The sequence below is a fragment of the Nothobranchius furzeri genome, chromosome 8 (genome assembly GCF_043380555.1).
Source record: "Nothobranchius furzeri strain GRZ-AD chromosome 8, NfurGRZ-RIMD1, whole genome shotgun sequence".
NCBI classification, from domain to species: Eukaryota; Metazoa; Chordata; class Actinopteri; order Cyprinodontiformes; family Nothobranchiidae; genus Nothobranchius; species Nothobranchius furzeri.
Genome location: NC_091748.1, coordinates 50235371 through 50251636, shown reverse-complemented (window position 1 = coordinate 50251636; position 16266 = coordinate 50235371). Strand labels below are relative to the sequence as shown.

Here is a 16266-nt window from a genome sequence, read left to right as displayed (position 1 = left end):
ATTCAGGGTCTGCATCCTTCGAAGGACCCAGCCCACCCGGCCGACGTGGGCTGCGTCCTCCGTCGGCCGGGTAGACCGGATGTTAACGGCTGTGAATTTGGACAGGCCTAGCCTTCATGAACTCCCTCGGCGAACGTTCCGTCGCCTAGCAACCGTGGAACCGCTGGGCAGAAGGGAGAAGGAACTTTAAACGATGGAGCTCGACGTTTTATTTAGCTTTTTAACCCCCAGAAACCGAAATTTAGAAAACAACTGCAAAATCTTTTTTTAACCTTTCACATGTTGTTCTAGGAGGCCAGATAAACGGGCCTATTTACACATTTTAACAGCCAACAGTGTTGCAGAACTGAACAATAAGACCTATTAGCAATGTAAATGTGGTTTTAAAAAGAAAAAAATGGGGAAGGTTTATTTTTGTAGACTTAAATCTGATGTTGTAATATTACAACCGTGGGTCTCTGGGGGTTAATCATTTCCTTGACTGTTGGTGAGCTAATTCAGAGAAAATACTTTAGACAAGCTGAGCCTGAGCAAAGATGTGATAATAGTTTTTAATACTTTCTAAGGGTCTTAATTTGACCAAAACCGATTTATCACCTTTTAAGACTTTTCAAGACCCAGCGGATACCCTCTAGTAAACAATTCTCATTTGTAAACAAAAATAAAATTCAAGAGTTTAATGCAGAACAGATTTTATTTAGATATTTCTTTTATATGTACATGTTTAATCTTTATTAACCATTTTTTTCTAGCAAAGTAAAAAGCTGTCAAAGTTCGTCCTTCTCTCCTGTGCTCTCTGCTGCTCTGCCTCCCTCTGCAGCCTCATGTCCTCCCAGATCAGCTCCAGAAGCTCATCGCTGGCACCTTCCCCTGGATGCCCATTTTCTCCAGAATAGTCTTAAAAAAACATGTAAGAAAAAAACAGATAGAGAAAAGAGGACAACGGGTTATTCCTTTCATGTTTTCGCAGAAAAAAATAAACTCAAACGAGTTTTTTAAAATATGAGATGTTATTGTACCTCCATGCCACAGCCGCCGAATACTTTGCTCCGGTGATCATGTGGTCCATCTCCGCCCGAAGCTTAATAAATTCCCTGGTTTTCTCTTTTGTTCCTAAAATACAAACTTCTATTAAAATCTGGGGAAAACGTAGCGGGAGAAGTACGACACCGAGCGGCCGAGCATACGAGCCGAGACCGCAATACAAGCACTTTTACTGTAACATTTCAAACTAAAATAACGTTCATGTATCACCAAAAGTCCTTAACCTAACAGTTTTCAAGTTTATACTGACATTTATATGCGCAATCCTCTCCGACAGCTCCCGCTTCACTGTCCGCCATTGTTTTTAAGTTTTTCTGTCGGCCGGCCCGCAAGGCATCTTGGGAAATGCTACCTATTGAAGGATACACCGGACCCATCCTTCATTCAGGCGAAAAGAAGGCCGCATTCGTCGACCACATTTGAAGGAGTCTTCGAATTGGGACAGGCCTAGTCGCGGCGCTGTGACGTAACCGGCCGACGAATCCGGCTGACGTAGGATGCAGACCCTGAATTGAGACACAGCCATAGTCTTTACCTATAGATGCTAATTAGCAGTTTTTCTTAAATTATCTGGAGTAACAAAGGTGTGCGGGAAGACTTCCCTCTCCCCAGCCACTTGGGCCAGCTCCTCCGGGGGAATCCCAAGGCGTTCCCTGGCCAGGTCCGCTCCGACAGCTTCTAGCGTTTTTAAAATGTATCCCAGGGTCACGGTAAGGGTCGGAGATGTTTAGTCTATTTAATTTCTGACTATATAAAACGATTTCTTCGGTTTTAAAGTGTGAAGTAAACTCCGACGGAGTTAAATCCAAGCCGATCCTGTTCATTTTGTTTACCTTTGTTACCTGCCAACATGGCGTCTACTCTCTGAGAGTCACGTGACGTCTGGAGCTCTATAGGGGACAGTGTAACCCAAACATGCTTGCTACCGAGTACACAGAAGCCACTCAGGTCAGCTTTCTTTACATTATTTAGTGTTATAGGATTTTCACACTTGAATGGTAGGAACATGAATAAAATTCAGCAAATATTAATTTAATATGACAGCTTCTTACCTAAAATACCAGCCATCAGTTTAGTTTATGAATAGAAAAGCATCAGTGTGCTGACTCATCAAAAACTGAAATCTAATTGGTCATCAGACAAAAAATGACTTCTATTACTTTTAGCAATTAAATTTAGTTCTACAAAACTCATTTGATCTAAAGTGTCATTCGTATTCCAGCGAAGAGTTGCTCATTGGCGTCGTTTGCATTCTGCAGCCCAGTGACGGAGACGCTGCTCTCTCTGGGAGAGCTCTTGGAGCTTTTTATTCAAACAAGCGTTTCACTGATGTTGTCAGAGCCCTTATGCCTCTGGATCAAACTGATACTTTGAGTTTAACAGGAAACGTGTCAATGCAAATGAGTAAATTCATATTCTGTAACTGTCCATTGTGTTTTTTATAGCTGAATTAAATAGAAAGTCTGTTCAAGTTATTCTTATCTGAGTATTCCCACATCAGCTGGGAGGTTAAGTGTTATGACCTCTAAAGCCATAATAAGACTGTGATGTGGCATAATTACCATAATCGGCCTCAAAAATGAAGCTCTAACTCATGTGCCATCTTCTGGTTTTTATTTTTGATAATTTTATATAAATGTTTATAAAATGTTTCAGATAATGAAAAAAGAAAAACACAGGATTATTCGGCCAAATATTGTTGAGAGATAACACAAACACTAATTTGATGTATGCACATTTGGCAAGAGTCTGTGATCTAAGACACCGGCTGTCTTCATGCCCGTGACTGTAGTTTAAAATCACGGCAAACTATTTAATTTGTCTGTATGGAAACAGATTTACAGCTGGATTAGAATTAAAGATGGGAAGTAGCTTCTGGTAATCCTGTCCCTGGACATCTCTTAATGTAATTATGTTTTAAATAAAAGTATTAAAGCGTTATTTCATTGTTAGTATACAGTGAGGAACATAAGTATTTGAACACCTTGCGATTTTGCAAGTTCTCCCACTTAGAAATCATGGAGGGGTCTGAAATTCACATTGTAGGTGCATTCCCACTATGAGAGACAGAATGTTAAAAAATATATATATCAGGAAATCACATTGTATGATTTGTAAAGAATTTTTTTGTTTTGCACTGCTGCACATAAATATTTGAACACCTGAGAAAATCAGTATTAATATTTGGTACAGAAGCCTTTGTTTGCAATTACAGAGATCAAACGTTTCCTGTAGTTCTTGACCAGGTTTGCACATACTGCAACAGGGATTTTGGCCCACTCCTCCGCACAGATCTTCTCTAGATCTGTCAGGTTCTGGGGCTGGTGCTGAGCAACATGGAGTTTCAGCTCCCTCCAAAGATTTTTGATTGGATTTAGGTCTGGAGACTGGCTAGGCCACTCCAGAACCTTGATATGCTTCTTATGGAGCCACTCCTTGGTTATCCTGGCTGTGTGCTTTGGGTCATTGTCATGTTGGAAGACCCAGCCACGACCCATCTTCAATGCTCTGACTGAGGGAAGAAGGTTGTTGCTCAAAATGTCACGATACATGGCCCCATTCATCCTCTCCTTAATACAGTGCAGTCGTCCTGTCCCTTCGCAGAAAAGTTCCCCCAAACATGATGTTTCCTTCCCCATGCTTCACAGTAGGGAAGGTGTTCTTTGGATGCAACTCCTCTTTCTTTTTCCTCCAAACATGGCAAGTAAAGTTTAGACCAAAAAGTTCTACTTTGGTCTCTCATCTGACCACATGACTTTCTCTCATGCCTCCTCTGGATCATCCAGATGGTCATTGGCAAACTGCAGACGGGCTTGGACATGTGATGACTTGAGCAGGGGAACCTTTTGTGCAATGCGTGATTTGAAACCATGACGGCATAGTGTTCTACCAACAGTGACCTTTGAAACTGTGGTCCCAGCTCTCTTCAAGTCATTGACCAGCTCCTCCCGTGTAGTTCTGGGCTGATTCCTCACCTTTCTTATCAGTGATACCCCACGAGATGAGATCTTGCATGGAGTCCCAGTCCGAGGGAGACCGACAGTCGTCTTTAGCCTCTTCCATTTTCTGACAATTGCTCCAACAGTTGGTCTATTTTCACTAAGCTGCTTGGCAATTTCCCCGTAGCTCTTTCCAGTTTTGTGGAGGTCCACAATTTTGTCTCTGGTTTCTTTTGACAGCTCCTTGGTCTTGCCCATGGTAGTAGTTGGAGTCTGACTGACTGTGGGGTGTCTTTAAAGAGCTCAGAGGTGCTACTAATTAAGATTACTAAGTGGAGTACAGGTGGACTTCTTAAAGGCAGAGTAACAGGTCTTTGAGAGCCAGAATTCTTGCTGATTGCCAGATGTTCAAATACTTATGTGCAGCAGTGCAAAACAAAAAATTCTTTACAAATCATACAATGTGATTTCCTGATTTATTTTAATTTTTTTACATTCTGTCTCTCACAGTGGGAATGCACCTACAATTTCAGACCCCTCCATGATTTCTAAGTGGGAGAACTTGCAAAATTGCAAGGTGTTCAAATACTTATGTTCCTCATTGTAGCTACAAACTATCCAGGCCAGGTTAAAATGATGTACCATGCAGAAAAATATAAAGGAAACTTTAGTTCATTTTCTTTATTATTGTCTCAGTCTTGATTGGTAGTTTTACTGGTAGAGCCTATAAAATCCACTTTAACGGTGTGGTTCACTGAAAAACCATTTTTATTTATTATTTCTGATTGTAATCAGTCACTCTTGAGTTTGTCATGTTGGTTGAACATGAAAACATTCTCCTACACCTAGGGATGGGTACCGAATTCTGTACTTTTTAAGGTACCGACCGAATTCCACAGTACCGACCGAGCACCGATTCACTTCATTTGAAACGGTGCCTCGTTTCGGTACCCGTCCTTCACAACGAGAACTTGCCTAGACAGCTGTGCATGCGCAAGAGTGTTATGTCATCGGTCGCTGCGAGCCAGTTGTAAACAGAGCAGCTCCGGTAGGTAGATAAAATGTTTAAGATAACATTAGCTTGATTTGTTAGCTTCCGTTTATACTAATGGTGCGTTCGCTTTCTCCTCGGAACTCCGAAATTCCGACTAGAGGAACATGAACGCGCTCTAAAGTTTGGCTTCACTTTACTAAATGCGACGGGCGATTGGGTGAAGATGAAACCAGTGACAACGATTTAAGTGTGAGGCATCATCGTTTTAATCTGCTCCAGCAGTTAAATAGACTGTTTAAGATAACGTAAGCTTGATATGTTAGCTTCCTATGCCACCATTGTTATCATCTAATGGTGCGTTCGCTTTCTCCTCGGAAATTCTAACTTCCCAGTAGGAAAAATCAATTGAAAAAGGACGGCAAAAGGAATGAAGATACACAGTAAATTTAGTTCACAGTAAAGATGTTTGCTTCAGTTTAATTATCAGCTTATAAAACTACAAGGACGATGTTAAAATACAAACAGTTGAATGTTATTTGTCGTGATATTTATCAAATATTGTTATATGTTGAGAAAAATATATATCTAATTATAAAAGAGAATTAAAAATATTAAAGACTCAAAAGTATCGAAAATTGGTACCGTTAAGTACTGGTATCGATTCGTAGGTACCGGGAATTAGTACCGAATCGATTCAAATGTCAAAGGTACTCATCCCTACCTACACCTATTTCCTGCATTAGCTTCTGAAAGAAAATAGATGGTGAAACTCTAGGATTTGAAAATGTTGACAGATCTACGTCACACTGTCACTGAACATTCATGGACTTACCCATCTTCACTCAAGACGGGGAAGGCTGTTTTTGGTTTAGCGTCCAGAAAAACGAGAACGTCTCTGGTAGTAGAAGCTAACTGTTAGCGTTAGCAAATCCATCACACAGCAGAACTCATCCAAGCTTGTGTTAGTTGCGAAGATAAAACATCTTCTTTGATGCAAGTCATGATAGAGTCGTGTTGCTGTTATCCAATCTGAGATGAGATGTCCAAATATCAAATATAGGAAATAAGACTAAATCCTGCCGTCTGAAGCTCAGCTCTGATGTGGCTCACTTCTAGTTCCTGAAACTGGTTAATCAGTAATTATTCCCTCAGAGTACAGCTTTCAAGCCATCCATTCTTATTAGAGACCACTTCAAATGTATTGCTTAAACAAGTGTTCCACCTTAAATCTATTTCAAAGCTTATTTTTCTCCTATTTCCAGTTTTTATCTTTCAGAATTCCATTTATTAAGTAAAATTGGGTCCTCTGAAAAGTACAAACAAAACAGCAAAAATCTGTGTGAAACGTGTTAAAATACTCATGTTGGGCTTCTTTGTTGTGTATATGAACCCAGAAAAGGTTAATATTTTCATCGCCAAGAAGACAACTTCCAAACACGTATCTCAAAAGGTGTTGTCAAGTTGATGGAACACACACAGGAGGATCCATCTCTGTCTCTTGTCTGATCTTTTGTTGATAGTTTAAAATGATTTTCTAATGACTTTGCTTTCAGATGTTGCTTTTCCCCTTTAGATAAGAACTTTGTTTTTGTCTTTTTACTTTTTAATTTTGCACACACTGAAATTCTTCTCTTTTCTAATCAGGTTTTTGTCTGCCAAGTAGTCTGTTAATATGATGGCACTGACAAAAGAAAAGATGCTGCTAAACTTTGAAATATGTTCGGAAATACTTTGGCTCAGAGAGACCTTTAAAACTTAACCAAAAAACACATTTGGCTCATTTGAAGGAAATGACACGTAATTTAAAAAAGAGCACACTCTCAGTCTAATTTAAGAGTTCCACAAACGTGTGTGTGTGTGTGTGTGTGTGTGTGTGTGTGTGTGTGTGTGTGTGTGTTGTGTGTGTGTGTGTGTGTGTGTGTGTCTCCAGGTGTTTAACACAAATGGAGGTGGATGGTATCTCTGTAGATGAGCTCTTCAGCCAATGTGGGTTTCGACAAGACGAGAGGGACATGCTGCTCAAAGCCATTAACACCGTATACCCCGGCTACAAACCCAGCCTGAACCTGCACACAGACCTGTGTTCTTCACCTCTGGTTCAGGACTTCTACACACAGGTACGGTTCTGATGGGAGCTTTATGGGTCAGTTATCTCAGCATTCATGTAATGCATGTCTTTCTTTCCCCTTTCTTCTCACTAAAGTAAAGTTATTATATCAAAGAAATGTATAAGATAAGAAGACATTTATTTATCTACATCTGTGATTAACCCTGTGGTGCTTTGATTAAATTGCATTATGGTTTTTAGCTTTCACAAAAATAATGGTGTAGTAAAGGATTTAATTTAGATAAGAGTGTTATTTTACAGGGTTATGAATTATTTTGACAGTGACGGCCTCTTATGTTTTGCCAGTGGAGACACCAGAGAGCAGGGGAAGCTGTCACAAGGCTCCAGTGTGACTACCAAAAATTTGATTGTCACCCCTTAACAACCAGAAAGGCACAGGTCTATTTATAGTCAGCCAAGTCTGCTTTCTAATGGCTCTGTGCTTGTGTTGCCTCGTTTCCTCTCACCTCTCCTTCTGTGTTCCCACCTCCTTTCTTGTGATTTTCACATGATTCATTAACAGCTTTTCGAACAATTGTAGTATTTTTAGACTCAGTCCTTGCACAATTTATGTTCTAGTCTTCATCTTTGTTATGTCTTTTGCCATATTTTGGGCCTGTGCTGTAATCATCATGAATTTTCATCAAGAGTTAAATCATCATTTTGTACATTAAAAGGCGTGGAACTCTGAAAAATACATATTTAAATTGTTATTTCTGATTATAATTGGTCACTCTGCGTTTTTCATGCAGACTGAACATGGACATAGTGAAAATAGTCTCCTACACCTATCTCCTGCTGAAAATAGAAGGTGAAACTCTAGGATTTAAAAAGCCTGACGGATCTATGTCACACTGTCACTTAGCATTCATGGACTCACCCATCTTGACTCGCAACGGGGAATGCTTTTGGTTTACCGTCCAGGAATCAGCAGACAACCTAGAAGCTAACTGTTTACATAAACATCACCACCACACAGAAAACTCTTCCAGGCTTGTGATATTTGTGGAGATAAAACATTCACGTTGCAAGTCAGTAGAGTTGCATCACTGATATCCAATCCGATGCAAGATGTCCAAATATCATGAAATAAGACTCCAAATCCTGCTGTGTTGTGGCACTCAATGCTGCAGCAGACTAGTCAATGCTGATCCAAGCGCTTTTGGGCTTTTTTTGCCCCGAGTACAGCTTGCAAGGGGTTCATTCACACCAGAGATTGTTGCAAATGTATTAAACAATTGTCCCACACCTACAAAGGTGTGTGTAAACATTAAATGTTATTGTTACCATCTTGGGCAACTCTAACATCAGATTATGTAGCCCATAACATCCATCCCTCCATTTTCGGCTTCTTATTCAGGGTCGGGTCGCGGGGGCAGTAGCCTAAGCAGGGAGATTCTGACTTCTCTCTCCCCAGCCACATGGGCCAGCTCCTCCAGGGAATCCTAAGGCATTCCCTGGCCAGCCGAGAGAAAAGGCTCGCCAGTGTGTCCTGAGTCTTCCTGTAGGCTTTCTCCCAGTTAGACGTGTCTGGAAAACCTCACCAGGGAGGCGACCAGGAGGCATCCATACCAGATGCCCGAGCCACCTCAACTGTTTCCTCTCAATGTGGAGGAGCAGCGGTTCTACTCCGAGCCCTTCCCAGATGACCGAGCTTCTCACCCTATCTCTAAGGGAGAACCCAGATACCCTGCAGAAAAAACTCATTTCGGCAGCTTGTATCCGCGATCTCGTTATTTTGGTTACTACTCAAAGCTCGTGACCATAGGTGAGGGTAGGAATGCATCCAATCCAATTTTATTTATAAAGCGCATTCACAAGGCATTACAACCAAACAAGGCGCTGTACACTAAAAATGTTAGTTAATTAAACAGGCGATATACAAACATGTCGAACACAGATAAAAGATAAAAAGGAAATGCAACAAAATTCCCAAAAAACTAACAGCTAAAAATCAGTAAGACACAGGGAGAATAAAAAATTAGAAAAACATTAAAAAAAAAAAGAACCTCAATAGTACGGAAGTTGATATTGAAAAGTCCATTTTTAAACAATGCAGATGTTGTATAAGCTAGGTTGAAGTAGTGAGTTTTCAAGCATGTACATCGAGAGCTTTGCCTTTCGCCTCAGCTCTCTTCACCACGACAGATTGTTTGGGTCATCAGCAGGTCACCTTAGTGGTTGTTCAAGTCAAGTAGCTTTTATTTCAGACTCTTGGTCCAGTTCATAAGAAGTCAAAAGACATTGCACTGATAAGATCAAATATAATGTGCGTAATATAACATGCCAAAGCATAAGAGACGGAATTATCATGACAACAAAAACAAGACAATAGTGACAGAAGTGTGAAAAATAATGATAAAAAATGTGTGTGTGTGTGTGTGTGTGTGTGTGTGTGTGTGTGTGTGTGTGTGTGTGTGTGTGTGTAGGATTTTTGAATATAAAATTCTGCAGTGTAATTTTTATGAATGAAATGTTTTGCTGGTGTTTTCCAGGTTAAAACAATACATAATTTCACTGAATAAAAATTAAATGAGCAGTCTTCTGATGAGACTGCATTTCTTCGACATTCTGGTAACACACAGCTGATGGCTCGGAGCAGAGGCCGTCAGTGAGGTGCTCACTCTTGCTGATAATCAACCAATTGGAGTGTATATGATGTTTTTTGAGAATTGGCCCAGCATTTTATCAGACTTGCATCTAAAGTTGCACGCGTTGGTAAGAGGCATTTTTAATTAGATTTTTATACATCAAATTTTTTGTAGCATCAATGTTTGTGAGCTTAGATCACAACTGGTCTATGATCGATTCCTCACCACAGGCCCCGATCACATTTGTATGAGTAGCATTTTGATTATCTAACCACAACTTTAGCTTTTATTTTATTTTGGCAGGTCACAGTAGCTTAAAGGCTGTCCAAATGACTGGCCCACAAATAAGAGTAGCAGCCTGGGTGGTCTCTGGAGGATTCTGGTTTACTGTTTGCAGCAGGAGCTCAGCCTAATAAGAACATTTTTGTTGGTGTGAAATGGAATTCTGATGAAGCCGTAGATCGTGCAATATGCAGTTTGATCTAGTTTCAACTGACCATCAGAGATTGCCTGGTATTTTTCATTTAATAATTTTTTTCATGCAGAAGCTGTTGCAGTGCTGCTTACCGTGCACCAGGATTAAAAAGCATCCACTTTCCTTTTCTAAATTCTCTCATTTAAAGGTTCCATATCATGCATATTTAAACCTTTGAGAACAAAGGTAGGCACAGTTTATGGTAAAATATTACCATTGGCACTATTGAGATGTGTCAATGGTAAATAAGTCTTTTTCGTCGGCCTTAATTTATACCCAGAAATAAAACACTTTGTTCCAGCGAAACTCCGCCCATGCCCACTGTGACAAAGCATGCCTACCACAGCGTCTTAAGCACGGGTCACACTGTGCGATTTTTGGCCGTCGCACAGGAGTGTTTATGTCACACTGCGAATTCCAGATTCTGGACGGCGCAAGATTTCAGTGAGGCAGACTGCACGATGCCTCTCTCCAGCAGGACACGCTGCGTCCTCAGCGCACCTCCCGAAGCACATGTCACTATGCAAACCGCTAATCAAAACAAAGCTGAAAAGACAAAAATACTAAAAGAGGAAGCTTCGTTTTTAATATCCCCACTTCGGCGTCACGCTCCCGGCTGCAGGTCTGCTTTTCCCGTCTTCCAGCTGAACAGCTGATCTGGTTCCTGGTCATTCATCCTTCTCCTTTATACCCACTAAACTACAGAGAAGTAACAATCTGTCACAGATCGCTGCAATATCTACATTTTGCAAATAATGATAAAAAACATATATGTAGTTTCATTATTTTTTGTATAACTCCTGTTTAACTTGGGCTATTACAAATAAACCTGGTGTGTGGTTTATAATCCGAATTTTAAACATAAATTGAAACCAAAGCTCAGCAAGCCAAAGGTGTGTTTTTATTGGTCGGTTGCAGACAGGAATCGTAGGTTTTCAAGCATGCTTGTAGACTGTTGGAGGCTGATTTGCCGCAGAGCCGGTCAGACTGGACGAACGCAGATTTGCAAATTACCCTCACGTTCACATTTTTTTACACGATTACGCTCCCAACGAGGGATCTGGCTAAGACGGCCGCAAATTACACAGTGTTATCTGGGCTTAAGGCAAATTAGCTGCTGGATTGGCTATAGTGTTCTTCTATCTACGTTTTTGTGCTGACATGAGTTCAAATCCCGCTGGTGTCGGCAGTCATTTATTTAACCAGCTGAAGCAGATGTCATGTTTTAATATGTTAGTTTTATTGATTATTTTCTGCAAACTATTTTGCGTCTCTAAACATCTTTGAATTTAATAATTTCCAAGCAGCACTTTAGATGATTTACTCTTCTCACCTCACATGGACTCACACTGGCTAAATAAACGAAGAAAGCAAAAAAAAAAAAAAAAACAAAAAACATTTGTCCTTATTTAAACATTTTACCAATAAAGTTTTGAAAACATTAGGCTGTTTCGAACATTTCTAAATAAAATTAAAAATTTTGCTGAAATAGGAAAGTGCATTAACGCAGCCAAAAACAGGTGTGGGGGTATTTTTCACAAGGAAACAACAATAGTACATGCCAAAAAGTGAATTTCCCATGATGTGGCCCATTTAAATGAAGAGAAAACACATTATTATTGAGGCTTTAGGTTGTTTTCTTTTAAGAAGCGAAACATTTAATGAGCTGTATTAAAAGAATGTCCAATGCAGCCCTCCCCAACATTGTATTAAACTGTGTTCTTTTTTAAAGGTTTGTGTTTCTCTTTTGATGTGTTATTAGGCTGATAACCTGATTGCAGTTGTCAGGTTCATAAAGAAGTAAAGAAAATGAGGTTATTAGGTTTAGACATGCCAGGTACCTTTAGAATAAAGATTCAAACTTATCAGAGGAGCTATGTTTTACTAGCCTGGCAAGCCAGACTAAATAAATGAATTATTTAAAACTTTGCAAAGCAAGAATTTGGTCTAGTTCACTAGGCTAATGCTTTACTGGTCCTACCAGCAGATTTAAGTTAAGCATTTTTTTGCACTAAGTTAATGTCATGCTGATTGATTCTTTATATAAACCATGAATTACTCTAAAGTTTTTGCATTTATGATTATTTTTGAGACATTATACAAATAGCAGCTGTGCTATATAATGATTGGGTGTGTGAAAACACACACAAAGCCACCATATAGCAAGCAGCTCAGCAACACACACACACAGCTGTTGTAGCCAGCATGTTTTGTTTGCACCTGTGAGGAAGGATGAGGTAACCTGCGATCATAGCAGATGTGTGGCTGTAGACTGTTTAAGTCTGAGGGTTGATGCTCAGCTGAGCCTGCTGAGCCTTGTGATTATACCAGGGCTGTATGTGAGTACAGGAAGGCTGTCGAAGCTCTCACCATGTGTCTGCATCCTGTTAAACTATGAATAATGAAGTCTTTGTTCAGCAACACAGTTTTTGCTAATACCAGGCCAGGCGTCGCTTTTTAGGCCTGTTGCATGAAATGCTCTAAAGTAAATAAACACACTTTATTTGGATTTCTTTGCATGTTCAACTGGTCTTTGTTTGTTTTAGAGGGAACACCACACCTATCCCAAACTTGTCTTCACTCAAGCGGAGCTCCGGGAGCGTTTCAAGCGTCAGCTCAGTGTGGAGCGGGCCTGTACTGTCACCATTGATTCTGTGGAAGCTGCCATGCCCGTCACTGCAAACATGGCCAAAATGGTAAATTCACACACTCGTCGTTTCAATACTGAACATTAAGAATGATTCGACAAATGTTGCCTAGTGGGGTCTTTTTGCTCTTACTCTTTGAAATAATATAAATCCAAACTTGACATGTTCAAGTGTAAAATGGCCATTCTTGTCTCATGCCTTCTTTGCAACTCTGGCATTTACAGCCCAGCCTGGCTTGTCTGCCTCTGCAGATGGGGAATGTGGGAAGCAAGCAGGCGGAGAGTCCCTTGTGGTCAGGCAGCATTTACAGACTGCCAGGGCTGAATAATTATGCATTTGAAATGCAGCCCTATCGGGAGAGTGCAGAGTCACCTCTCCATTTGGGGTCTGTTCATGCTTCAAACTTCTAAAACACCTTATGGTGCACCTTAAAGACCCACTCCAATGAAAATCATGTTTTTTCTGTTTTGTACATATTCTTGAGTAGGGATGGGCGATGTGGCCTAAAATCAATATTACGATTTATTGAGGATTTCACCTCGATAACGATAAATGAACGAAAACTACAGGCGTGCGCAGAAACAAAAGCTGTCCACTAGATGGGGCTGTCACATGTGTTACATTGAGTCAAATTTTCATGGTGGTACAGCTTCTTAAAGGGACATGATCGTTGCCAACCTACACACGTCTTTTCATTGTTTTATTATCAGATTTTTTGACATGGGAAACATTATCTCTATAATAGTCCGAAATTTCGATTACAATAAATTTTCAATTTATTATTCGAAAATTGTCCTCTCTGACCGGCTTGTGTCCATGCGAGCTTGGTCCAACTTTCTAAACTAATTTAAAGAACTGTGGCCCAGCCAGGAATCGAACCCAGGTTCTCTGTGTGTAATGGGCCATTCCCATCTGTACCGGGTCGTCCCGGGCCGGGTAGCGTAGGTTGTTTACATATCTGGGTGGCCTGGTATTTTTCCGGGCCAACCGAGGCTCATTCTCAGCCCTCTTCTCGAGGGGGTCTGCTTCAGGCCGACCAGGGCCAACACACCCACTGCTGACAGCAAATTCACACCTTCCATTAGAGCAAGCCTCTGATTGGTGGGTAGGATCAGCCCACATGGGCTTAAAACAAGGATGTGTGGAATCAACCGGGCCAGGCTGGGGCCGACTGGGGCTACCCGGCCCGGGCCGACCCGGTACAGATGGGAATGGCCCACAAGTCAGGGGCCTTACTAGAGTGTCCCTGTCCTCGGCTCCGCCCACAACCCAGATGTATTAAATGATACATCTTTTTTCAGTGAAACTATATTTTTTCAGTACATTTAACATTATTTGGGAGGGCTTTAGCTTTTCATATGAGCTATTTCTAACACTAGTCGATCAATTAAAAGTCAGGTTAATAGCAGGAGTTTCTACAACATACACAAGCGACAAGACTTTTGTCAGGAACTGTCCATGCAGGAAAATAGATGTATCTCCTGTCTGTCTGAATAATTACATCCACATTAAATGAAAAACACCTTGAGCTTTGCAGTTGTTGTATACAGACCCTTAAAAAGAGCCTGCAAAGGGACTGTTTTTGCTTCACCTTAGAACATCAGGAGTTGGAGATGCATCATCGATCTTTATTAATGTTGATGACTTTTGGTCGATGACGGCTCAGTGGTTTGGAGATTGTCCTGTAATCAGTGGATTGCCGGTTCAAACCCGGGCTCCATCAGTGTTGTTGTGCCCTTGGGCAAGACACTTCACCCAACTTACCTGCTAGTGGCGAATGGAGGGTCCAGTGGTGCCTGTACTAAGCAGCCTTGCATCTGTCAGTGTGCCCCAGGGCAGCTGTGGCTACGGTCATCACCATCAGGGTGTTAAAATATGGGCTGCATGGTGGCGCAGTGGTTAACACTGTTGCCTCGCAGCACGAAGGTTGCAGGTTCGAAACTCGGCTGCAGCCTTTCTGCGTGGAGTTGCGTGTTCTCCCCATGCATGCGCGGGTTTCCTCCGGGTACTCCGGTTTCCCCCACAGATCACAACATGCCCTATAGGTTATAAATTGTAAGTCGCTTTGGATAAAAGCGTCTGCCAAATAAATAAACATAAACATAATAGATAGATGATGTAGGGTAAAGCACTTAGGAGCCCTCTGACTCAGAAATAAGTTTTAGCTTGGTACGTGTTCTTTCTAAAACATAATTGTGTCAATAAAATGTATTCTTTGCACAAAATAAATCATTTGGATACAAACAGCATAAACTGCTGTCAGCTGTTTTGCTGTTTATTTTAAAAGAATGTTGCTAAAGCTGGCTAAAACATTGCTACGTGACATTAGACAATAATTAACATATTCTTGATGTAATTGCATCACATTTACATTCTGCTTTGTAGCAGCACTTTCTTTTCTCCTCCCCATGCTCACATTTGCTGGATCCTTGTAGCCCAGTTTCTAACAAAGCTGCTTTTGTTCACATATATATTTATCTTTCGCCTTGAGGTGAAATAAATGTTTTTACTGAAACGTTTATCTTCAGAAGCTTCTGTGTTTAGGTGTGATCACTACCAACACGTTCTACTGCCGCTTTATTAACATGTGCTTTTTAATTGCAGGATCACTTGGCAACATTAAGTCTCAGCCAGTTTCTAGATACTGTCTGAGGAAAGATCTTCTTGTTGCTTTCATCTTCCAAGATGTGAGCACTGTTTTGGTTAGCATTTCTTATTTCACCTGGGGTTAGTAGGAACTCAAAAACATCAAAACAAACATTCTTTTGAGCAAATAATAACTATAAAAAAGTAAATGTAACAGTATAAATTAAAAAATTAAAACCAGAATTTACCTGATAACTTTTTTAAGTTTTAAGAATAAATTATAATGCAAGAAGCCATTGCCCTCATATGTGAGCAGAGTCTCGGGCGGTTAAAACAGAGTAGCCAAACATCAAAACAAAGCTGTAAATGTGACAGCACAGTTTTCCATTAATGCATTTCACACGATACTTTAAAATCAGCCTCGATGCACCTTAGATGCTTGTCAGTGCCTTGGGAAAGTACAGAGGTAGCATGGAGAGTCAAAGGTTGTGAGCTTCTGAAACATCTCTGAATCACTAGGGTTGTGTCATATAACAAAAAACTATTTTCTCAAAAAAAATAAAATAGAAAGAATCCTCTTGCATCAGACTTGCAATCTCTCATTTCTTGTAAACATCATTGTAAAGTGCAAAGAACATTTAGATTGTTCAGAAAGCCCAGATTTGTTAGACTACAACCACATACCTCTTGTTTAGAAATGAACTCCTTCTGTTTGGAGCGACTCAGTGACATGCTGAGATGTTTTCTTTTAAAAAAGTGTTTTGGTGCCCCAGTTTTATTTCCATCCAGTATCCACTCCAAATGGGATTCATGGCCATGCTACACAGTGACTTGTGTCCGCTAGAGCAGAAGGAGCATTCAGAAAATATCCCCCCTCTCCAT

At 40.6% G+C, this 16266-nt stretch overlaps 1 protein-coding gene and 1 long non-coding RNA gene across 2 annotated transcripts in view; one reads left to right on the top strand and one right to left on the bottom strand.

The window, feature by feature from the left end:
* The window catches only part of polrmt (polymerase (RNA) mitochondrial (DNA directed)), an 83707-nt gene that overhangs the window by 16057 nt on the left and 51384 nt on the right, over positions 1-16266 (top strand). Inside the window, exons 5-6 of the mRNA XM_015971590.3 lie at positions 6908-7094; positions 12697-12846. Coding sequence (XP_015827076.3) covers positions 6908-7094; positions 12697-12846 — 337 coding nt within the window. The remainder of the gene's footprint in view (positions 1-6907; positions 7095-12696; positions 12847-16266) is intronic.
* Positions 685-16262, bottom strand: LOC129152320 (uncharacterized). Its single transcript, XR_008558926.2, has 3 exons — positions 16069-16262; positions 1020-1113; positions 685-897 (listed from the first exon to the last, which is right to left on the bottom strand). It is a non-coding gene; the product is annotated as an uncharacterized lncRNA (long non-coding RNA).